Genomic DNA, 22,583 nt, shown 5'->3' on the forward strand with positions numbered 1-22,583 from the left:
AGACCAGACTTCAGGCAAAGTTTTTTGGGGCCCCCATCCACCTCTCATTGGCCAAGCCTTATTCCTCTTCAATTTGTTTCCTCTAGAAACACAACTGCGGCCGGCACGCAGTTTTAGACAAAAAGCACTTTATTTAACCAAAAAATGGGGGGGGGGGGGTAGGGGTGGTGAGAGTTAGGAAAGCACAATGCGCCTGCAGAAAACTATCATCTCTTAGAATTGTTCTTTTTTTAAAATAAAAAAAAATAAAGGAAAAAACCCAATACAACACAAAGCTTATAATTTCCAATCACCATTATCAGGCTTTTACAACATCTATAAAGAACAAACATCTGCTTCAAAACTCTATGGGGGGGGGGCGGGGGGAGAGAGAGAGAGAGACAGAGAGAGAGAGACGGCACCCGGCAGACTTGGGGAGGTTTTGTTACCATTTATTTGTGAAGTTAAAAACGAGCGATAAAAAGTAAAAACTGCCATACAATTTTTTGTTTTGTTCAATTGTTTTCAGTTTCCATGTCCTCTTGAACAAATGAAACACAACAGACCAGTCCTGGGGGCAGGGGGCAGGGGGCAGGAGGGGCAGCGCAGCGGGTGAGGGGGAGCGGAGCTGGGTGGAAGAGGAGCGAGAGGAGGAGCAGACAGGCTGAGGGAGGGGCTGCCTGGCACAGGGTGGAGGATGGGCTTTCCTAAACATCAATACCTGGTCCAAGGAATGTTCCAGCTCTAACTAAAAAGAAATAGCAAGAGTGACTTTGTTTCCTTTTTTAAAAGTTTATTTTAAAAACATGAAAAGGGCCAAGGGTGGTCGCAGGGAGTGAATGAATTGCTTTCTCCTGAAAGAGGCAGTTTCAGGAAGGCTGGGGCAGGGTGGGGGACGATAGAGATTTTTATATATATATATATATAATTTTATAAGTTTTGTTTTGCTTTTTAGTTTTTAACTTTTTTTTTTGCAGAGATTTAGTTCTCGCTATCTTCTCTGGCTGGCTCAAGATGAAGGATCCCAATTTTGAAAGAAAAAAAGCATATGAGACACACAGAATGAGCAAGAGAGCGAGAGCCTGGCACTGCCTGTGCCATGACCCCCAAGCCACTCACAGGGAGGGCTCCCCTGGCACCCCCCTTGGCAGCCATCGCTCTCTCGACAAACAAACAGAAAAAAACAAACGAAAAAAAGCCCCCAAACAGAACAAAATGGAAAAAAAATAATAAAAGATTTTCACAGATGAAGAAGTTCACATTCATTCGATTCATTGAGCCTGCGGAGAGGGAAGAGATAGGAATTGGTCACTACGGGGCGGGGAGGGGGACGGGGCGCGGGAGACTGGGGGAAAGTGGCAAGGAGGGGGCCAGGAAGCCCCTCTCCCGAGCCTGTGGCAAGCGCAGGCTGGAAGGATGTGTTTGTAGCTGTCTAGTCAGTGCTCTAGGACTGGCTTCAGTCAGACTGGCTCTGAGATGGAGGAGAGTGACACAGGAAGAAGCAGGGGCCGCACAGAGAGAGCAAGAGAGCGAGAGAGAAGCACTGAGGGCTGGGGAGGGGGGAGGCGGGAGAGGGGTGCCCTGTGTCTTCAGAAGGCAGGCGGGCGGGCAGCTCCCGGCGCATCACGACATGACAACCAGAGATCACGGTGTCCCCACAACACCCCTGTGAGGTAGGTTGGAAGGTGGCAGCGATCGTCATGCCCACTTCACAGACAAGACTGGGACACGAGGCGGGCGCAGGCGCGAGAGCAGAGGCCGAGCCTGGGCGTGGCGGGCGGGCCCTGCGGCCGGGCCCCTTGGCGCCGCCCCCGGCCCCCAGAGCTGTGGCCGGGCCCCACGGGGCAGCTGGCAGCACACACAGTCACTTGGACACGCGGGGAGAGATCGTGGGTTTAAAAATAAAAGAATCAAAAGAACAAAAACCATGAGAGTAATGCAGAGAGGGGCAAAAATATCCGTTTTCTTCCCAAGTGGCCAGATTGTGAGTGAGCGAGTCAGCAGCCGGGACGGCGACCTCCGGCTGAGCGGATGGCCTACCCCCCACCCCCAGGACTACCCACCAGTTCAACAGTTCCTCCTTTTATCTGCTGCGCGCTCTCCCCCAGCATCACGACAGCGTTACACAGGAACAAGCAGGCCGGCGGAGAGGCCTCTTCTTTAACCTCTGGACCCAGCGCACACTTCCCCCAGCTCGTGGGGGCTCCCGGAGACCTCTGGCCACACGGCCCCCGCTGCAGGCATCAAGGACACACCCCGCAGGGGAAGGGGTTTCCGGCGCTACCCACTAAGGCAGGATGGACGGTGGCCGGGGGTTGGAAGGAGAAAGGAGGAGGAGGAGGGTGGCAATTCCCACTTGCCTGCTGCTGTCCCTGCTGTGTGGGCGGAGGCTGGGGGCCGCCGGGACCTGGAGTCTGTCCGTAGTAAGCGGCTTGCTGTCTGTAATATTCAGCCCAGGCAGCACTGTAGTCTGGCTGGGAACCCGGGGGTGCTCCTGGACCCCCTCCGGTGGCCACTTGAGCTGTGGGGGAGCAGAGGGTGGGTGAGCAGACCAGGAGGCCAGCACACCTGGTCCCACCCCTGTGGCCTGCCAGCTCACCCTGCTTCTTGTAGTACTCTTCCCAGGCCTTCGTGTAGTCCTGCTGCGGGGGGGCTCCAGGCTGCTGGGGCTGCTGGCCTGTGGGGGCAGGCCCTGAGGTCAGAGGACAGGCGGGGATGTGGCCACCCACTCGCCCACCCCTCCCTGGTTGACCGGAGCTCCTGTGGCGGCTCACGCACTCACCGATCTTTTTGTAATACTCTTCCCAGGCCTTAGTGTAGTCCGACTGACCAGCAGGTGGAGGCTGAGGGGGCTCACCCTGGGTGGGTGGGGCCGCGGGGGCTGGTGCCGGGCCGGGCACAGGGCCTGGGGGCTGCTGGTAGTAGTGTGAGTAGTAGGCGGCCCAGGCGGCGTTGGGGTCGGCTGCGGCGGCTGCGGCTTTATCTGTAGGCAGAGGGTGTGCAGGCTAAGCATTGGCCAGGAAACCGGCCCCTCCCCTCTACCCTGCTCAGATCCTTATACTCACTTGGGTCATGAGGAGCAGGCGGCTGCCACTGAGGGTAGGTGTTGCCCCAGCCCTGGGGTGGGTACTGGTGAGGAGGGGGGCCTCCAGCACTGAGGGTGAAAACAAGGGACACATGAGCCAGGTTACCCCAGGGTCCTTGCAGAGCACGGCCATAGCCTGGAAAGGGGCCCAGAGCACCCCTTACGTGCAACTGCAGATTCCTGGCCCAGGTAAAGGCGTTAGACAACTGATGCAAGGGATATAGGCCACGTGGACTCAAGGCTGTGACAATCCCCCACCACACCACACAGGATTACAGGATCTACACGTGGAGTGGAGACCTAGAGCAACACCCACAGCATCTTTTAAAAATGTCTCTAAAACAAGGGTTGGCCAGAGTTGTCTGGCACCTCTGCAAGGTGGAATGGCCTTCTCCGAGGTGAGGAACACGGACACAGGGCCTGCCGGCCTCCTTGCCAACACTGTGACCCCCACATCCCAGGAGTCCGCAGGAATACTCACTGAGGGGGAGCCCCCGGTGGGCCCTGATTGAAGGGCCCAGGGTTGAAGGGCCCCATGGGGCCGGCAGGGCCTGGTCCCCCAGGGCCTGGTCCGACTGGGCAGAGGGGACCCTGGAGGAATGAAAAGTGGACGAGATCAGTGGAATAGGAGGAGGAGCTGGGCCCAGGTACCCAGAACCCCCCTTGAGCTGAATCCACCTCGATCTTCTCTTCAATGAGCTGTTTGGCATGGTCGATCTGCTGGGGCGAGCCCCGGATGATGAACAGCTTGAAGTTGGGGTCTCCGTTGGGTGGCAGCTGCCGAGATATCTCTACAAAGGCGCCTGTCTGCTGGTTTATGGCTTTCACATTCTCACCACCTGCAGAAGCCATGGGCAGTGAGCTGAGGGCAGGAGGAAAGCAGGGGGACGGGTGGGGCCTGTGGAGGAGCCACTCACCTCGGCCGATGACCAGCCCGCACTTGTGGGTGGGGATGGAGAAGGTCATCTCCCCGCCTGGAGGGCCCCAGTTGCCTTGGCCCCTGCCTCGACCTCGGCCTCCTGGGGGCATGCCAGGACCCCCTGGAGGACCTGGGGGACCGCTCTGCAGGGCAGGGAAGAGATGGGACAGTTAATGCAGACAGCCAGCCTGCCCTCCCACTCGAGCCCACCCACTCAGCACACCTGACACCACCCACCCTGAGGCTCTGGAGGAGGTCGTTGATAATCCGCGCGGCGTGCTCACACCGGTCTGGGGGTCCCATGATGTGTGCTATCTTCTCAGGACCCGTCCCATCGTCTGAGCCAGCACAGGAGAACAAAAAACAGTTACAAGAGACGCACTATTCCGAACCAATGTTGCCTCTTCATGGCGGTCGCTGGCCCGAGCCATGCCTGGAACATGTCAAAGTGCTGCTGGCCGCCTTACATGTGTTCAGGAGCAGATGAGGATCCCTCCTGCACTTGGTGCCCCCAGAACTAACAGATGCACTTGGCAGAACCAAGAACTGACAACAAATCTCTCAAAAAGCACGGGGGAATCTGTCCTCCCCAAAAACCACTGGGACTGGGCAGAAGCCCACAGCTAGGGCCTCAAGAGCTAACCTCACCTAGGGGCCCAGGTGGCCTGTCAGGAGAGCCCTTGAGAGGGGAGAGGGAGAGACGGCTTGACAGGAGAGGAACACACACTCCTCTTCAACTTGGGAAGCCTGCCTGTCATTCACCTTCTTACAGGGCTGCTCCCGAGTGGGGACAAGGCATGTCCCGTTGGTCTAGGAGTAATGAGGCACCACAGACACTAACTCCATTGCCAAGCTGCCCGCCTTGGACCCCAAGAGTGAGTCTCAGCAGATCCCAGCTAGCCCCTGACCTTGTTTAAACTGTATCCGAACACCAGCGTCATTCTGGATCTTCTTGATCATCTCCCCACTCCGGCCGATGACCACACCCACAGAATGCCTGGGTACTGGCACCTGAGGGCGGGCGAGACGAAGGAGGATCAGCTGGGCTTTGTCACTGTCTGCAGTCCCCCTACTGACCACAAGCCAGCCGCCACCCCTGCCACTCCATCCACCCAAGAGGCCCGCACTCACATCGATGCCCCCGCCGATCCGGGACCCATACTCGTTCCGGTCTCCAAAGCCACCCTGGTCACGCTCCCGTAGAATGTCCATCACCATTTCGCAGGCTTGCTGTGAACATACAAAGTGTGGTGCTTGCACGAACACTGCTGCCCCACTGCACGCCCCAGGGTCACAGGCCAGAGCTAAGGACCAACACAAGGCTGCCAGGATCTCTACCCACTGCCCTAAGAGGCGGACATGGTGAGCACCCCGGCTTTCTGGACTGAGGCCAGTTGAGGCCACCTGCTCATATACAGACGGCTGGGAGTGAGCTCAACAGAGAATGAGTCCAGGACTGACCTCAGAGCCAGTGCTCTAGAAAATCTCTCTACTTGCATCCAAATCTCCAGCCTACCCGCTGCCCTCTCTCTGCTCCCCAGAACCACTCCCTCGGCCCTGGGGCACCCACCTGCACTTTGTAAGGGTCTCCGATGATCCGCAGCGGTTTATCCACATTCGTGTTCTGGGAGCCATCCTGGATTAAAATCATCTTCACTCCAGCCCGTTCCTGTACAACCAGAGTGGCGTTAGTGCTAAACTCTCCAAGGACTTCCTGGGGCATGGGGAGGCGGGTCACACCTGGTCCAAAAGGATGAAGGGCTCTGGCTCGGTGGCGGGGGGCAGTGGCGTGCACAGGCACAGCCACGGGAAGGAGGCTGTCCTGGGACGGGAGGAGCCTGCACCCTCACCTGCAGCTGCTTGATGGTCTCCCCGCCTTTGCCAATGACCAGGCCGGCCTTGCCCGCGGGGATCATGATCTCCTGCACTGTGCCGTTCTGGCCCCCGTTGGCGTTGTCGTGGAACTGGCCCGGGGGGCCCCCACGGCCCCGGGAGACAATGTCATCCAGCATCATCTTTGCTTTCCTGGAAAGGGAAAACACAGGTGTTCTCTGAATGCTTGCCTGGAGGCTCAGCCCTGCTCCCAGGAAAGGGGGTTCCAATCCCCTCTCTGGGTCTGACAGAGGGACCACCCCAGAGCTGGGGCTATTCTGGGCCAGGTTCCCCAGATCTCAGGAGGCTCACTATATCAGGCAGCCCCCCAGTGCAGGCAGGGCATGAGGAACATGGTGTGGGAGTCACCCTAAACTTCAAAGGGATCCAGAGGGCTTCGCCCACCCACTTTGTCATAAGAGGCCCAGCCAGAGACTTACTGCACAGACTCCGGAGCTCCTGTCAATGACACGCTGCGTTCAGGTAGGCCACCGCTGTCTGGAGAGAGGAGCGGAGAGAGGATCAGCACTTTTTTGAGTCAACGTCTTGGGCAGACAACCAGAAGGACCTTCCATGGAGATGAGATTTCCAGGAACAATCGACAGCTACTTCTGCCACTGTACAGCACCCTGACAAATCAATTTACCTCCCCAAACACTTGAGGGTGCTTTATGCACGGCCAAGATGAGGAAGCTTGACATCTAGCAAAGGAGGCAAACCTTTTAGTGTGATAACATGGAAGAAGAAGCAGATTCCAAAAGATCCCAACTGGGCCCCTTCCATCACCACCCACGTGAGCACCTTCCAGTCAATGTACTGCGTGTCAGGCAGGGCGAGCATTCAGAAACCCCTGCAAATCAGGTACCTGCCAAGGTGCAGGCGGGACTGGATTTAAGCAAAGGCCTGACCTCAAGCCGGTCCTTCCTAAGAGCTCCCCTGCCTCACACTTTCCCACAAGGTGTTGTAGCTCAGGTGGCAACACAGTCAGAGTGGGATGTGGGGTGCAGCTCCCTATACTGGATTCTAGCCTTCCCCGCTCATGGAAAGCGGAGGGAGACAAGACTTGCAGCTACACCTTGAGGCGCTGTGCAAAGGCGGCACACAGAACATGCTCAGTAACACCAGCCCGCTTCACCTCCATCCAATCGCAGCTTTCGGGATCATGAGAGAAAGCGCCAAGAGCCCCAGCACAGCCACCCATCCCCACCCAGCTCTAGCGCTCCTACCTGGAGAGATCTGGACTTTGCAGCCTGAGTCCTGCTGGATTTTGTTAATCTGTTCACCTCCTCTGCCTATGACTGGGTGGAGAAAAAGAAGAAGAGCAGAGATGGATGGGGGGAGGCTGGCGCTGAGAGCCCCCCTGCCCAGAGAATGGATGAGAGAGTAAGCACAAAACAGCTCCTTCAAAATAAAAGAAAAAAATAATAAAAACGAAAAACAAACAAAAATCGCACAACACATCAGGTTCCTTCGGTTCTCCTGTGGCCTCTGATTCTGCTCAGCCCCTTCTGGTGCCCCTCACCAGATCTCTGAGCTGGGTGGGGGGGCTGCCCAGGCAATCACTCCCCATTCCACTCACCCTTTCCTGCACCTGCCCTAGAGCCTGGGCCTGGGTCAGAGGAACAGGGAGAGGAGAAGGCATCAGAAGGAAAAAAAAATATGAACAGACTTATCTTTGGGATTTCCAACCACAAAAGAAACTACATATATAAATATGTATCTCCACCATATGTAATGAGGGGAAAAAACAATCACTGGCTCCTTCAGACCACAGGTCTCAGGGTTGGCAGGAGCTCTCCTGAGAGACTGCCCTGGAGGACACGGGGCAGGGGTTAATGGGCACCACGGGATCACAGCAGTTCACACTCACTTAGTCCCACCATGCCGTCTGGGACCCTGTATTCTTCTGTCATTGAAGTCCTACAAAGAGAAACAATGAGAGTCAGCCTCAAGTCACGAAGAAGCAGAGAGGATGGAAGAGCCAGAGAGCTTCCTGGAAAAAAACACCCTCAAAACCAGAAGCCCTGCCTCCTGCAACATGGGGACCAAGCCCCCACAGGCCTAAGCAGAGTCTGACAAGTGCATGGGGGCTCCCTCACCCCACAGCAGACCACCCAACCTCTCGGGGGCCCCGTTTCCCACTCTGGGCCACAAGAGGCTTAGCCTGGAGTAGCATGACCCACTGGACCAGTGCTGCCCACCGACTCAGGGCAAGAGAGCGAGAACCTGGGACACTTTCACAGCAATCTGACAGTGTCATCCAATACCTATAGATTCTAACTTAAAAAAATCAGTTTTGTATCTTTTTCACTTCATTCTTCTAGTGAGTGGTTTTTACTGCATTTCCCAAAATTTTAGCTAATAGTAAAAAAAAAAAAAAAAAAAAAAGAACATGGTCCTTCAGAAAGAATGCTCTAGGGTAAAAAGGTAGGCAAGGAACACACCCCCACCCCAGCTCTCAGGGAACAAGAATCCGCAGAAGCAGGTGAGAGGTCAGGGCCAGTCCCCAGGCTTTTCCAGGAGGAAGGATGGCAGGGCTTCCAAGAATCCCCATCCAACAAAGGGAACAAAGGTGCACAAAGAACCCCTTCCCCATTACAGCTAACAGCCACAGCCCTACGCTCCCTATGGCCCCACAGACAGCAAGCAGGAAAGACAAACGAAGCTCCTTCTGCCTTTCAGTCTTCTCCTTGGTTGACCAGAAAGTAAGACAAAGCCCTGTACAACCAGGCACCCAGACAAAGCCCTCCCTCCAGTTAGCAAGAAAGGCCAGAGACAACGAGGAAACAACTTGCTCTCCAACCCACCACTTACCTGGGGGGAGGATGAATGGGTCCGAGTTGAGAACTCATGGCTGAAAAGAGAAAACCCAAAGGACAGGTTGGCCCAGCTCCTCTCTAGGACCCCAAACACCACACCCTGGGCACACTTGCCATGCAAGGGACCACAAGCTACATCCCAGTGCCTCCGAGCCTCCCTGAGTGAGCACAACAGGGCCACCTCACAACAGCCATGCTCAGAGGTGGCTGCTTCACGATCCAGGCTCTGGGGTCTCATGGGCCCTGGAGGGACACCAAGAGCCTCCATAAAGGAGAGGTGCTGTCTGCTCAGTACTTCCAGCTCCCCTCTGGAGAGTACTTCCTGCTAAAATCTCTTAAGATCCTGAAGCAGCCTCTGCCAGTGTCACCCAGTGGACTTACAGTCTCCCTGGGAAGCCAGCTTCTTGCTCTCTGGTTGATCTGTGAAAAGAAAGAGGATGTCAGATGCAGTGCCTACCCACCCACAGCTGCCTCAAATCTGATGCTGGTGCCACATGTCCCGGCAAACAAGCCTCCTGCCCCCCACTCTCAACATCAGACGCAACACAGGAGAATAAGAGACCTCATCTTACTACCAGCACTCAGGGATAAAGAGCCCTTTATAACAGGGGGAAAATGATGGTGACCCCAGTCCTTCCAGCTTAGATCCAAATCAGCCTTGGGGAAGTTAGGCTGATCAGTGAGTTGATAGTTTAGGCTGCGTGCCTCCAGGTCAGCCACACTGCACTGACATGGGGCCTTAAGAGAAGCCTAGCTTAGCAGAAGGGGAGGAACAATCTTGAAAACTTATGACCGGGACCTGGTCACAATCAATCTGCCCTCCTCTCAGCCACCTGATACTTCAGGACAGCAGCCCAGACAAAAAGAACGAACAAAGCTGGAATTGCTGAGGTTTTAAAACACCAAATGGCAGCGGGCTCCCCCCACTTAGAACCACATTCCAACAAAGGCACTTCACTCTCTGCCCCCAGCCCTTCCAGCAAGGCAGGTAGTTACCTCCATCTTCTAACTGCCTCTTTTGGCCCCCAAAACCAAAATCAGGAGTGCTGTTATTCACTGTGGTAGCTGCGTCGCCTCCAATCTTGGCTGCGATCTAGAAGTGAAGTTGCAAGCAGAGAAGAATTACCACCCAAAGCCAGCCTCTGTGGTGCTCAGGTCAACCTTTCACCTCTTTGGTTCATGAATCCCCAACAGGTCTTGCTGTCTGGCCTGGGAGTGGCATTCCCTGGATTTAGGGACGAGCCTGTTGGTTAAGGCTTCCCTGATGGCTCAGCTGGTAAAGAATCTGCCTGCAATGTGGGAGACCTGGGTTCGATTCCGGGGTTGGGAAGATCCCCTGGAAAAGGGAATGGCTACCCACTCCAGTATTCTGGCCTGAACAACTTCATGGACTCTACAGCCCATGGGGTCGCAAAGAGTAGGACACTATTGGGCGACTTTCACTGTTGGTTAAGACATTTCTAGGAGTTCCAGGAATTTCAAAGCAGCTCCCTTTCTCTATCAAATTTGTGCCTAAACTGTTCATGGCCAGAGAATAACCCACACTGACTTGTTCTAGGGATGAAAGGAGCAAAGTTCAGGTGCCCTCTACCAGGGAGAACTTCCAGACACTTCCTTGCCCAAACACCTGGGCCTCTGGGATGCTCAAGAGCACACCCTCAAAAATTTTTCCATTTGTTGAACAAATCTTCGGGAAGTTTGCTTTAAGGCACCTGAAACCCTCATCTAGACCAAAACAAAAGGCCCTTTTCCGAACACGTGTTACATTTTGGACACACAAACACTGAATAAACCCCAACCCAATAAATTTAAAACCAGATTATGCTGGTAGGATTACTACAAGTTTTCCAAAGAGATACAAACCATGAGCTGAGGATCTATATTTTAACCTAAAACTTAAAAAAAAAACTTGAAGCCTAAGCTCTTGGGATGCCCAGATGGGGTCTTATCCAATCAAACAGAGAGCACCACCTCCCCTTGTTTTAGCTGCCTCTCAATTAAGCCAGTAAAGGTGGAGAAGTGAGGGGTCAATCATATCAACTGCACCTAAGAACTCTATCGCATGCCTAGGGTGAAAGCCACAGACCACACTGGGAGGGGATCAGGGCGTTCCCCTAATGGGACCTCCCTGTGCTGGAGGCTTTGGGGGCAATTCTGACTGAGAAAGCACTCGATGGCCTGAGCCCGGTCAGTTTCCTTTTGAAAGGGCGGCAAAGTCCTTGCTTTCTGTGGGCCTCTTCCCCTCAGGCCGTGGGGCGCCAGGGTGGTCACACATCAGCATGTGAAACCTCCATGCAGTCATCACGCCCCAGAACACAGCGGTGGGACCCTTCCCTTCTTTCCCCAAAAGAGAAATAGGGTGCTTGCAAATGACCTGAAGCATCAGAGTCAGTCCCTAGGCCTACCCTCCCCATTTCAACGAAACGCTCGGCCACCGCCTGGCAGCCACAGGGTCCCCTTTCTACTTTCCAGGTTCAAGAGGAAGAACTTTTCTAATCCCCTAAAGTCCCTTCTTCCTGGGGACCAGGCAGAAAAGGGACTAAGTTGGGAGCAAAGAAGGCTCTTTGCCCTGATGGGGAGATGGGAGCAGAGAAAGACCTTCCCGGGAAGGCGGAACCCCTGCTTCTACGAGTAGAGTGTCCTAAAGGGTGGGAACCCCAAAGTGAGCCCCCGCGCTGCAGGGGACCCTGCACACTCTGGGGCCGCTTTTGGGTGACCCCTCCCAGACGACCCTTCACCCCTGTAGGGGGTCACTCCCGGGGGGAGTGCCCCACTCCAGGCTTCTGGGGAGGCCCAGGCCCCCGCCTACCGCGCCACGTGACCCCGTGGCGGCCCCGGCCCCCCCTTGCGACCCCGCGCGCGCGCACGTGACCCCGCCCCCTCCCCCGCCCGCCCGCGCGCCCCTCGGGCCCGCGGCCTCCTCACCTGGCGGGCCCGCTGCACGGCGTCTGCGAAGGCGTCCTTGCGGATACCCGGGCCGCCCCCGCCGGGTGGCTGCGAGGGGCCACCGGCCGACCCTCCGCCCGGGCCGCCGCCGCCGGGACCGCCGCCGCCCCGGTCCCCCGCGCCCGGCGGGCCCGGTGGCGGGCCTCCCCCGGCGCCCCCGGCTCCTCCGGACCCCCCACCCCCGCCGGCGGGTGGCGGCGGCCCGGGCGGGGGTCCTCCCGTGCTGTAGTCCGACATGGCGCGGCGGGGCCGGGCCTGACGCGGAGGCTGAAGCTGAGGAGGAGGCGGCGGCAGCGGCGGCTCAACGCGGGAACAAGGCCTCGCTCCACACGGCCGCGGAGCACTCTGGGAAGCCAGCGGCTGGGAAGACGATGCGGGGGGGGGGAGGGGGGCGGAGAGGGACGCCCCCTCCGGTCGCCGGCTTGACGGACGGCGCCGCCAGGCCAATGGGAGGTGGTCGCCCCTCCCGGGACACCAATCACAGGCTGTGGAGGCGAGCGGCCAATCGGAGTGCCGCGAGAGGCAGTGGGCGGGAGGTACCGCGAGATCGACAGCTCTGGGAGGCAATGGGCTGCAGGCTGACGGCTTTGGGCGGGCAAATTGAGGTGACGGGGGCGGCCGAAGGCCCAATGAAGCGGGAGTTCCAGAATCGCGGGGCGGCTTCTGAACCGGATTGACGGCTCCTAAGAGTCAAGCGGACAGGAAGGAGGAGTCTGGCGAAAGACTTCTTTGAACGGGCTGGGTGGGCGTCCAGTGAGATCGTCGTGTACGCAAGCCAATGGGTACACACGGAAGGCGGTCTTTACAGAGATTGGCAATTAATTTATGCCAATCTCTGGCGAGGTCGGTGTGATGCGCTTGCGTTAGGACTGAGTTACTTTAGCGTTAACCAGAATCCTTTTCTAGTCCCGTCATCTAAGCCAATGGCTGAGTGGCGGGGGAGGGTGTAAGGTGACTGACCTCACCCTAGGCAAATGACAGTGAAGGAAATGGAGGTGCCCCGTTTTGGTGGGAGCTAGTGGAAGCGCCGCTGCATTGGGGCGGGGTCAGCCACCAGAAGCCGGGAGGGGATTAGCCGGAACCGGATTGAATGGCAGCCGACGTGGGCATTGGCCACCGGCTGCAGGAATTCAGGCCTGACGTCTGGGTTAGAGTCCCCGGACGCCGGCCGGGTAAGCCAGGCACGTGGCCTGCTTGAGGCCTTGGAGACGGGTGCTTCCGGGGGTGGGGTGGCCTCAAAGCAAGAGGAAACTCAGGGATCCTCTCATACCCTCTCCTCTTTCCATCCAGGGATCTAGAGTGCTTACTTCTCTTTCAGAAATGGAACCAGCTCTCCTGCCAACTCAAGGGTCTAGATTTCCTCCCAGCACCGAGGGATCCTAGACTCTTAATTCGACACCCTACACCAGCTTCACATAAGGTCCTTGGATCCGAGCTCCAAGCTCTGATCTAGGCCCTCAGTTTATCTTCTGGACCCAGGCGTCTTCCAGGCTTCCAATTCCCGTTCAAGACTAAGAGGCCCAAGGTACTCCCGCCCTCCCTACCTCCTCCCCCCGCCCTCCACAGGACCCAGGTATCCAGATCCCCAGCTGCCCTCCTGAACCCAGATATTCCAGACATGGCCAGCAGAAACCATCTGTTTATTCCTCATTGTCTCCACGTTCACCCTTTTGCCCTGGAACCAGGACAAGTCGTAGCAAGCCAAACTGGAGTCCAGACTAGTCCCAGGCTGCACCCAGGGGAGGAGGCACCAGGAATCTTCTGACCCAGGCAACCAGCCTGCTTCTCCTGAAAAGTCTGCCTTCGGTCCCGAGCCTGGAAGGCCCTTTGGGGCCAGGAGACACTGGATCTTCCCCTCCATTTCTGCCCAGGGTATGTCACCTAGTTCACTGCTTATACTCCCAGGGTCTTCTTCATGGCTTCATACACCACGTAGCTGATGCCGCCTGCAGGCAACACCTTCAGTAATGTGGGGGTCATGCCTCGGTACAGCCCTGGCCAGCCCTGCTGGGCCAGGATCCTCCGGAAGACTCCACACATGGTGGGGTTTGAACCCTCCACAGTGTCTGTGGGGACAGAGGCAAGCTCAGGACCTGGGCCAGAGATGACTTGGCATCAAAGGGCGGGGGTGGAGGGTCGGGCGCTGGAATGTTGGGAGATGGGGACTGAAGCCAGGAGCAGAGGGTCTGGGGTGTTAGTTGAAAAGAAGCTTGGAAGCCTTTTAGAGGAAATTGGTCAGTTTACGGAGAGTGAGGAATTTTCAGGATTTGTTTTAGGGAACATCTTAGAAAACATTGCAACTTCAATATTCACTGGAAGGACTGATGCTAAAGCTGAAGCTCCAGTACTTTGACCAGCTCATTGGAAAAGACCCTGATGCTGGGAAAGATTGAGGGTGGGAGGAGGAGGAGGCAACAGAGGCTGAGATGGTTGGATGGCATCACCGACTCAATAGACATGAGTTTGAGCAAACTCCAGGAGACAGTGAAGGACACGGAAGCCTGGCAGGCTGCAGTCCATGGGATCACAAAGAGTCAGGCACAACTTAGCAACTGAACAACAAAGATCTGCTAGAGCTTTGCAGTGTGCTAAGGGGTAGTTTGGGGACATTTTCAAGCTCAGGGTGGTAAGCTAAGAACCTCTTTGGGTATTTGAGGAATTTTTTAGGGGTTTGAGAGCCCATTTGTGGGAGGCACATTTGGGGAGTTCCCAGGATATTGGGGGAGGTGGTAATGAGTTTGGGAATGTCTAAGTGTCAGTTTTTGAATATTTAGGAATGATTTGCCTTTTGGTGCCAGATGCGGCCTGAGTCTGATTTGGACAAGTTGGGGGTCATTTGGGAACTATTTGTCTTGAGATCAGTATGGGGGCCTGAGTCATATTCAGGGTTTGTGGGAGTCCTTTGGGAGCTGGGTGTTCATTTTAGTGATATGTAGGGTTAATTGAAGGGACTGGGATCAGGTTTGGGGGTGAGTGTAAGTTTGGGTGGGTTCAGGGGTCAGCAGAGATGGCCAGGATCAGATATGGAGTGTCTGGGAGTCAGTTTGGGTGTGTTTTTGGGGGGTGATGAGAAAGTTTAGAGAGTAGACGCAAGGGGTGGTGGTATGCGAGGTTGCTAAAAGGGCCAAGCTGACCTTGGGCTTGCATCCTGGTGCGCACCAAAGTCAGCGGGTAACTCGCCATCTGTCCACAGGTGGTGGACAGTGTCACAGACGACAGACTGACCAAGCCACTAGGGTCCTTCATGTCCCTGCCTGATTTCAGCCAGAGACACTTGAGCATCTAGGAGAGAAGAAGGCCAGGAGGAAGCTCTCCATGGGCCTGGGTTCACACCACCCCTGCCAACCCCTCTGCAGGACCCACACCTCGTAGACGGCCAGGTCGGTGCAGGCATACGGGATGATGCCAAGCATGTTGGGGAGGTACCCACGGTAAAGGGCACGGGTGCCCTCCTGTTCCAGGATCTGCCTGGCGCAGTCCAGCAGCCCCTTGTACTGGCCAGTCCGGCGCAGGGTCAGCCGCGTCTTCAGCACCTGGGGAGGATGAGGAGTAAGACAGCTTATTTGAGCTAATCGCCTCAATGACTCCCCAGCACAGGAGGCAACTGCTGAAGAATGCACATGGCTGGGTTTCAAACCCAGCTGCCTTGGCCTATAAGTACTCTCAACCCAAAGGGTGAGGGAGGGACTTCCTCAGCAGTTCAGTGGTTAAGACTCCATGCTTCCACTGCAGTGGGCACAGGTTTGATTCCTGGTTGGGGAACTAAGGGGGCTACCCAGGTGGCGCTAGTGGTAAAGAACCCGGCTGTCAACACAGGAGACATAACAGATGCAGGTTCAGTCCCTGGGTCAGGAAGATCCCCTGGAGAAGGAAATGGCAACCTGCTTCAGTATTCTTGCCTGGAGAATCCCAAGGACAGAAGAGCCGGGTGGACTACAATCCATGGGGTCGCACAGAGTCAGACACAACTGAAGCGACTTAACATGCACGCATGGGGAACTAAGATCCTGCGTGATGTGAGGTACAGCCAAGAAAATAAATAAAACTAAAAAAGAGGATGAGAGAAGTGATTTGAGCTGGGTGGGGTCTGCAGCGGCCCTAACCCAGCCAAACTCGCCCTACCTGGACCCCAGGTAGGCAGGTCTGCCAGTTTTCCCAAAGAAGCCGGAAACTGGAGTTTTTATGAAATGCCCAACATTTCATAAAATGAAAATGTTGGCAACTCAACAGTTGCGCAAAAGACAGCACACTGTGTGCGCTAGGCAAAATTCTCAGGTGGTCCCCGTGGTTCCTGTCCCCCTATACACATGCTCTGTTTAATGGCCTCCCTTTGCCCTTGAAAATGGTCTATACCTGTGAGCCTGATGGACTGTGACTCTTGGTTCAGGGTACACAAAGGACAAAGGCAGAGGGATTTTGCAGATATAATAAAGCCCCTAACCAGTTAACTTTATTTATTTTTTAGGCTTTTTAAATTGGCATATAATTGCTTTACAATGTTGCCTTAGTTTCTGTTGCACAATGAAGTGAATCAGCTTTACATGTGCATATATTCCCTCCCTCTTGGATCTCCCTCCCACCTGCCCCCCATCTGACCCATCTCGGTTATCACAGAGGTGAGCTTCCTGTGTCACCAGTTGACTTAAGTTAATCAAGAGAAATCATCCTGAGTGGGCCTGACTCAATCAGGTGAGCCCTTTAAAAGAGGCTGAAGAAGAGATTGAAGGATCGGAAACACTCTTGGATTGGTTTTTTATATGTTGGCCATGCTTCTCTCTCAGGATCTTAGTTCCCCAACCAGAGACTAAACTCAGGCCCATGGCAGTGGAAAAAAGTGTGGAATCCTAACCATTAGACTGTCAGGGAGTTCCCTAGGGTTGGTCTCAAACAAACTGTTATGGAGAGGACCACAGGGCAGGGAACACAGGGTGCGAGTTAAGGACTCTCAGTCCTACAACCATAAGAACCTGAATGCTGGTAACAACCAGGGAGTTTGGCAGAGGACACCCAAGCCTCAGGTGGGTTCATTGGTTGCCCAACTGACTGACACCTTGATTTCCACCTGATCAAATCCTGAACTGAGGACCCGACTAGCCAGTGCCCAGACATGACCCAGGGAAACAATGAGATAATAAATCTGTATCATTTTAAAAGCTCTTAAGTGTGGTGATTTGTTATGTAGCTATCAAAATAAAAACACTTCACAGATGCAAACTATTATATATAGAATGGTAAAGAAGGTTCTACTTCTGTATAGCACAGGGAACTATATTCAATATCCTTTAATAAATCCTAATGGAAAAGATATATTTTTTCATTAATATATTTATTAAAGATTGTATATGTATGACTGAATCACCTTGCCATACAGGAGAAATTAACACAACACTATAAATCAACTATACTTCAAAAATAAAAATACGAAGAAACTCAACCAGACAAGGGCAAGAATTATATGAAGAAAGCTTTAAAAGACTGTTTAGGGGACGACAAAGGAGACTTGACCAAATGGATATGTAGACCCAATATTGTATAGAAAGTGAAAATGAAAATGTTAGTCGCTCAGTCATGTCTGACTCTTTGCAACCCCATGGACTGTAGTCTGCCAGGCTCTTCTGTCCATGAAATTCTCCAGGCAAGAATATCGGAGTGGGTTGCCGTTGCTTCCTCCAGGGGATCTTCCCGACCCAGGGATCAAACTTGGATCTCCTGCATTGCAGGGAGATTCTTGACTATCTGAGCCACCAGATGGCAATAATCTCTAAACTCATTTGAGTTTAGAGTCAATGAGTAAAAAACAAATACCAGTGTGTGGTTTTGTTTCCTGAACAAGGCAGATTACTTCTAACATTTTAAAAGGAAAAAAAAAAAAAGAGAATAGCCTGAAAAACTAATAAGGAATGGAGAATAATAAGACATAATATCAAGCCTGGGACTTCCCTGGGTGTCCAGTGGTTAAGACCCTGAATCCAATGCAGGGGGTGAGGGTTTAAATATCTTGTTGAACATATGCCATGGGGTGCCGCCAAAAGAAAACAAGGGGGCAAAACTACATAGGCCGTAACATGATCAGTGGGTGTTAGGGGCTGGAGGAAGGAGGGAGAGGTGAACACGTGTAGTACAATGACTTATTAGGGCAGTGGAATTTTTCTGCGTGACGCTGTTGTGGTGGCTGCATGTCATACGTTTGTCAAAACCCGTAGCGAGTCACAACGCCAAGGGTGAACCCTGATGTCAACCATGGGCTTTAGTTAATAATAATGTATCAATATTGGCTCATCAGTTGTAACCAATGTACCACCCAGATTCAAGTTGTTACTGATAGCGGAAACTTCGTATGTAAGCCAAGATATATAGGAATGCTCTTGCCCTTTTTACCTAATTTTTCTGTAAACCCAAAACTGCTACAAAATAAAGTCTGCTCATTAAAAAAAAGTCAGATCATTTAAAATTGAAGAGAATTAGAAGTGCATGAAGAGAACCCAAGTGATAAGAAGAGAAAAAGTGAAAGTGTTAGTTGCTCAGTCATGTCCCACTCTCTGCGACCTCATGGGCTGTAGCCCACCAGGCTTCTCTGTCCATGGGGATTCTTCAGGCAAGAATGCTGGAGTGGGTTGCCATTCCCTTCTCCAGGGGATCTTCCTGACTCAGGGATTGAACCCAAGAAGAGAAAGGTCAGAAGTAAACCCAGGGACCTCCCTGGTGGTCCAGTGGTCCAGCTTCCACTGCAGGGGGCACAGGTTCCATCTCTGGTGGGGAAACTAAAGATCCCATGTGTCAGGTGAAACGGCAACAGAACAGAACAAACAAACCCCACCAAAACAAACGTGCCAAGACATCTAGGAATTTGGGGCTTCCCCAGTGGCTCAGCAGCAAAGAGTCCACCTGCAGTGCAGGAGCTGCAGGTTCGGTCCCTGGGTCGGGAAGATCCCTTGGAGGGGTATCTCTCCCCGCCAAGTATTCCTGCCTGGAGAATCCCCACGGACATAGGATCCTGGCAGGCTACAGTCCTTGGGGTCGCAAGGAGTCGGACACGACTGAAGCAACTGAGCATGCGTGCATATAAGAATTTAGTAAATGACAGAAGTGGCATCTTTTGTCATTGGTGATGGAGAGGAGAGGACCCATTCAGTAAATAGTGTTGAGATGACTGTGTAAGCCATCTGGAATACAACTTTGATATATATCTTACATAAAGAGGAGGAGGGGGCAGGAAAGGAGGAAGCCTTAGCAGCTGCCATCATCTGACTTCATCTTCTATAGGGCAGATACTCTTACCTCCATGGGGTTGATGAGCGTCTGGGAAGTGGCCACAGCCAGAGAGCCAGCGAGGAGACGTTCCTGAAAGGGTGGGGACTCGTGCACTCCACAGAAGTAGTTTTTACACTGGGATGGGAGAGAGGAATGTGAGAACTAGCCTCCTTTCCTTCCTGAAACTCACCCAGGGGAAGAGGTGTGGGACCCGGAGAACTAAAATATGTCTTGGGGGCTTCTCTGGTGGCTCAGTGGTAAAGAATTTGCCTGCCAGGGCAGGAGACGTGGGTTGATCCCTGATGCGGGAAGATCCCACGTGCCTCGGGGCAACTAAGCCCAGGCACCGCAACTACTGAAGCCCCGTGCCCTAGATGGGGCTTACTCTGCAACAAGAGCCCTATAGCCCTTACTCTGCAGTAAGAGAAGCCACCGAAATGAGCAGTCTGCACACCACAACTAGAGAAAGCAAAGAGGAGCCTCCACTCGCCGCTACTAGAGAAAGCCCAGGCACAGCAACGAAGACCCAGCACCACCAAAAATAAATAAGTAAAAAAAAAATTTTTAAGTATGTTTTGGATAAAAATCTGAGCTTTAGGGGGTCGTGGGTACCAGAGAGGTGACGGCTTGAGGTTGGGGCTGGGGAAAGCAGGTTATCCCCTCCCCCCTACCTGTTCGAAGACAGAGAACTTGATGGCGTACTCCGGGGCAATCTTGAGCACGTTGATACCGTTGCCCCTCCAGAGTGAACGGATGCCCCCTTCCTGGATCAGGCTCCGGAGACCTCCCAGCAGATTCATGAAATTCTTCTTGGAGGAGTAGACCTGGAAATATGGACCCCGCGTCAGCCCTCTGAGGAGCCCTTCACCTCATCTCCATTCAGCCCCCATCTTTTGGTATGTGGGACATTTGTTCCCTGCTAAGTTGATTCAGTCATGTCTGACACTTTGCAACCCTATGGATTATAGCCCACCAGCTGTCCATGGGATTCTCCAGGCAAGAATACTGAAGCAGGTTGCCATTTCTTTCTCCAGGGGATCTTCCCAACCCAGGGATTGAACCCACGTCTCTTATGTCTCCTGCATTGGCAGGTGGGTTCTTTACCACTAGCGCCACCTAGCAAGCCCTGACCAGGGATCAAACCCGTGCCTCCTACAGTGGGAGCGCGGAGTCCTAACCGCTGTCGGACTGCTGGGGAAGTCCTGCCCCTTCTAACTCCAACTCCACTCCCAACCCCACCCTTGTCCCTCTTTCTGATTTACATACTCACCCCCTCCCTGAACTCCATCAGCTCCACTTCCATCCATCCCCAGCCCAATGGCCCCAGCGCCAGAGTCCCCACACACCTGCATGTACACCTTGGCACGGTCCAGAGGGGCCGTGCCCGTGCGAGACACTGCCCCAGCCATGGCTCCCGAGAGGAGGAACTTCCACAAGGCTCCCTCGTTATCCACTTCCAGGACATCCACGGGGACCATGAGCTGCTCCCCTGTGTCCAGCACCTGCAGGACAGACCCAGCTCCTACCCACACTCATTCAGGCTGGAGGTCCTTTTCCTGACACATCTCTAGAACCTCCCCCCCCCCACCTTGGCTCCAGTCCAAGGCTTGCCCTGGTCCCCACAGCTTCCAGGTGGCATTCCACCCAGGCTGGCCTGGAGCGGAGTGGGGCATCCAGAGCGGGCCGGTAGGGTAACCTTCTCCCTCTACAGTTCCAGCTGCAGGTTCTTCAGGGCCTGTGGTTGCCAAGCTCACCTGCTGCGATGGGGGATGCTCTGGTTCTCTCTCCCCCAGGTGCCCAAACACGTACCCGTACACGTGGGTACAGCCCAGGTTCCGGGAGGGGGCTGGGGGTGGGGGTGGGGGACCGGTTTTGGTGAAGAAGGCCTTGACCCTCTTAAACAGGGTCTGGACCCGTGAGCTGGGCTTCTGAGCTTGCTCTGGTTGGGCTCCCATCATAGCTGGAGGGTCAGAACACTCAGGTTCAAATCTCTGGCCAGAGGTTGGCCCATCCAGCAACTGTGTGGGAGGGGTGCTTTGTAAATTTGGGTCCCAGGGGATGATGAGGTCACAGTGGTCCTTGTGACCTCACTGCATATGGCAGACAGAGTGTCTCCCTACCCCACCAGAGGTCCAGATCCCAATCGCTCTAAACCCATGAATGTGTTATGTTACATGGCAATATAAGGGAGAGAGAGTGGGTTAGATTTGCAGGTAGAATTCAGATTATTAATCAGCTGATGAGGAGATGGAAAGATGACTCTGGATTCACCATAGGGGCTCAATGTAATCTTGCAAGTTCTTCAACAGGGAAAAGGGACCGTTAGAGGGATTGGAGGTGAGAAAGACTCCACAGGCTGTTGCTGACTTTGAGGATGCGAGGAAGAAGGCCACGAGCCATGGAATGCAGGTGGTCTTTTTAGAAGCTGGAAAAGGCCGGTCAGCTGATTCTCCCCTGGAGCTTCCAGAAGGGGCCAGTCTTGCTGACAGCTTAATTTTAGCCCAGTGAGCTCCATGTCAGGCTTCTGACCTCCAAAACAATGTGTTGTTTTAAGCCACTGAGTTCGTGGTCTTTTGCTACAGCAGCCACAGGAAACTGACACACTGCCTTTCATTGTCACGTCAACAGGAGATGGAAGTGGGGGAGAAGGGGAAGCCTTTAGAGTTCTGAGAGAGAGACACACCGTCAGTCCCTGAAGTGACACGGGCATAGGTTTGGAGTCAGATGGCCCTGAGTTTGGATTCCATCTCAGACTCTTCTTGCTGTGTGCCCTTGGGGTACCTGCTTTACTTCTCGGAGCGGCAGTTTCCCCATCTGGAGATCGGAAGTCATGACTGACTCTACCACACAGCGTTGTCAATAGGGTCCAGTGAGGGTCTTCGTTGGGAGCATCTCCATTGTCCAAATTGTCTGATCAAAACCCACGATGTCATCCTTGATTCCTCCTTTTCTCTCTTGCGCAGTCTGTCACTACATCCCGTGGGCTTAATCTTCAAAGTATATCGAGAATCTGACTGCTTCTTATCATGTACATGGCTACCACCTTGGTCCAGCCCCTTGTCACTTACCTGGACCAGCGCAGTGGCCTGCACCCCTGTTCCCCCAGCTCCAGACTTAACGGTTTAGTCTGTCTTCCCTGCAGCAGCCACCAGAGGGCGCGCATGAGTACCTGAGTCAGGGCCCACCCCTCCTCTGCGCACAGCCCTCCAGGGCTTCCACCTATCCGCCCAAGTCCTCCTCGCAGCCCACAAAGTCCTGCTCTACTTGCCCCATCCCCTCCCAACCCTCCCCTTCTCCCTCTCTCCTACTTGCTCACTCTGCTGCAAATAGGCCTCCTCGCTGTTCCTCCAACACACCAGGCATGATGCTGCCCGGGGACCTTTGCACCTGCTGTGCCCTCTGCCTGAGATGCTGTTTCCCTAGGCGTCCCCATGGCTCCCTCCCTCACCATTTAAAACTCTTTATTCAAACATTACCTTCTCCTCGACCACCCTTGCTGTTGTCGTTGTTTAGTCGCTAAGTCGTGCCCCACACTTTTGCCACCCCGTGGACTGTAGCCGGCCAGGCTCCTCTGTCCGTGGGATTTCCCAGGCAAGAATACTAGAGTGGGCTTTGCCATTTCCTTCTTCAGGGGATCTTCCCGACCCAGGGATCGAACCTGCGTCTCCTGCAGGTTCCTGCTGGGATCGAACCTGCATCTCCTGACAGGTGG

The 22,583-nt window shown here is 54.3% G+C and overlaps 2 protein-coding genes and 1 long non-coding RNA gene across 9 annotated transcripts; 1 reads left to right on the forward strand and 2 right to left on the reverse strand.

Moving 5' to 3' along the window:
- Window positions 411-11,968, reverse strand: KHSRP (KH-type splicing regulatory protein). 6 transcript variants are annotated; one of them, XM_018050932.1, is made up of 20 exons: window positions 11,600-11,968; window positions 9,671-9,767; window positions 9,056-9,094; window positions 8,670-8,709; window positions 7,726-7,775; window positions 7,082-7,153; window positions 6,296-6,353; window positions 5,834-6,008; window positions 5,554-5,652; window positions 5,115-5,213; window positions 4,892-4,994; window positions 4,221-4,321; window positions 3,982-4,126; window positions 3,743-3,903; window positions 3,546-3,655; window positions 3,045-3,133; window positions 2,762-2,962; window positions 2,579-2,671; window positions 2,340-2,500; window positions 411-1,259 (listed from the first exon to the last, which is right to left on the reverse strand). In XM_018050932.1, the coding sequence occupies exons 1-20, from the start codon at window positions 11,855-11,857 to the stop codon at window positions 1,251-1,253; spliced, it is 2,160 nt and encodes a 719-aa protein (XP_017906421.1). In that variant the 5' UTR covers window positions 11,858-11,968; the 3' UTR covers window positions 411-1,250. The 6 variants fall into 6 exon arrangements, with proteins under 6 accessions (XP_017906421.1, XP_017906423.1, XP_017906425.1 ...); XM_018050934.1 differs by having other exon boundaries at window positions 411-2,500; window positions 11,600-11,703; window positions 11,845-11,966; XM_018050936.1 differs by having other exon boundaries at window positions 411-2,500; window positions 11,600-11,700; window positions 11,842-11,966.
- Window positions 12,011-15,118, forward strand: LOC102178619. Of its 2 annotated transcripts, XR_001295871.2 has the most exons (4): window positions 12,011-12,792; window positions 12,911-13,145; window positions 13,306-13,492; window positions 14,814-15,118. It is a non-coding gene; the product is annotated as an uncharacterized LOC102178619 (long non-coding RNA). The 2 variants fall into 2 exon arrangements; XR_001295872.2 differs by lacking the exon at window positions 14,814-15,118 and having other exon boundaries at window positions 12,579-12,792; window positions 12,939-13,145; window positions 13,306-13,997.
- On the reverse strand, window positions 13,478-22,416 carry SLC25A41 (solute carrier family 25 member 41). The gene is made up of 7 exons (XM_005682498.3): window positions 20,626-22,416; window positions 20,218-20,373; window positions 19,543-19,695; window positions 18,899-19,006; window positions 14,986-15,153; window positions 14,755-14,902; window positions 13,478-13,686 (listed from the first exon to the last, which is right to left on the reverse strand). Exons 1-7 carry the CDS (start codon window positions 20,827-20,829, stop codon window positions 13,514-13,516), a joined length of 1,110 nt encoding a protein of 369 aa, XP_005682555.2. The 5' UTR covers window positions 20,830-22,416; the 3' UTR covers window positions 13,478-13,513.

The sequence above is a fragment of the Capra hircus genome, chromosome 7 (genome assembly GCF_001704415.2).
Source record: "Capra hircus breed San Clemente chromosome 7, ASM170441v1, whole genome shotgun sequence".
NCBI classification, from domain to species: domain Eukaryota; kingdom Metazoa; phylum Chordata; class Mammalia; order Artiodactyla; family Bovidae; genus Capra; species Capra hircus.

What these genes read in the sequence shown, in the direction of transcription:
- KHSRP (XM_018050930.1), bottom strand. Translation starts at nt 11,857, where the DNA reads ATGTCGGACTACAGCACGGGAGGACCCCCGCCCGGGCCGCCGCCACCC. An exon ending in GAGGCAGTTAGAAGATGGAG is followed by an intron (nt 9,095 to 9,670) that starts GTAACTACCTGC and finishes TTCTTTTCACAG; the next exon opens with ATCAACCAGAGAGCAAGAAG. An exon ending in AGAGTACTACAAGAAGCAGG is followed by an intron (nt 2,501 to 2,578) that starts GTGAGCTGGCAG and finishes GCTCCCCCACAG; the next exon opens with CTCAAGTGGCCACCGGAGGG.
- SLC25A41 (XM_005682498.3), bottom strand. Translation starts at nt 20,829, where the DNA reads ATGATGGGAGCCCAACCAGAGCAAGCTCAGAAGCCCAGCTCACGGGTC. An exon ending in GTGCCAAGGTGTACATGCAG is followed by an intron (nt 19,696 to 20,217) that starts GTGTGTGGGGAC and finishes CCATATTTCCAG; the next exon opens with GTCTACTCCTCCAAGAAGAA. An exon ending in CGCTCATCAACCCCATGGAG is followed by an intron (nt 15,154 to 18,898) that starts GTAAGAGTATCT and finishes CATCCTCCCCAG; the next exon opens with GTGCTGAAGACGCGGCTGAC.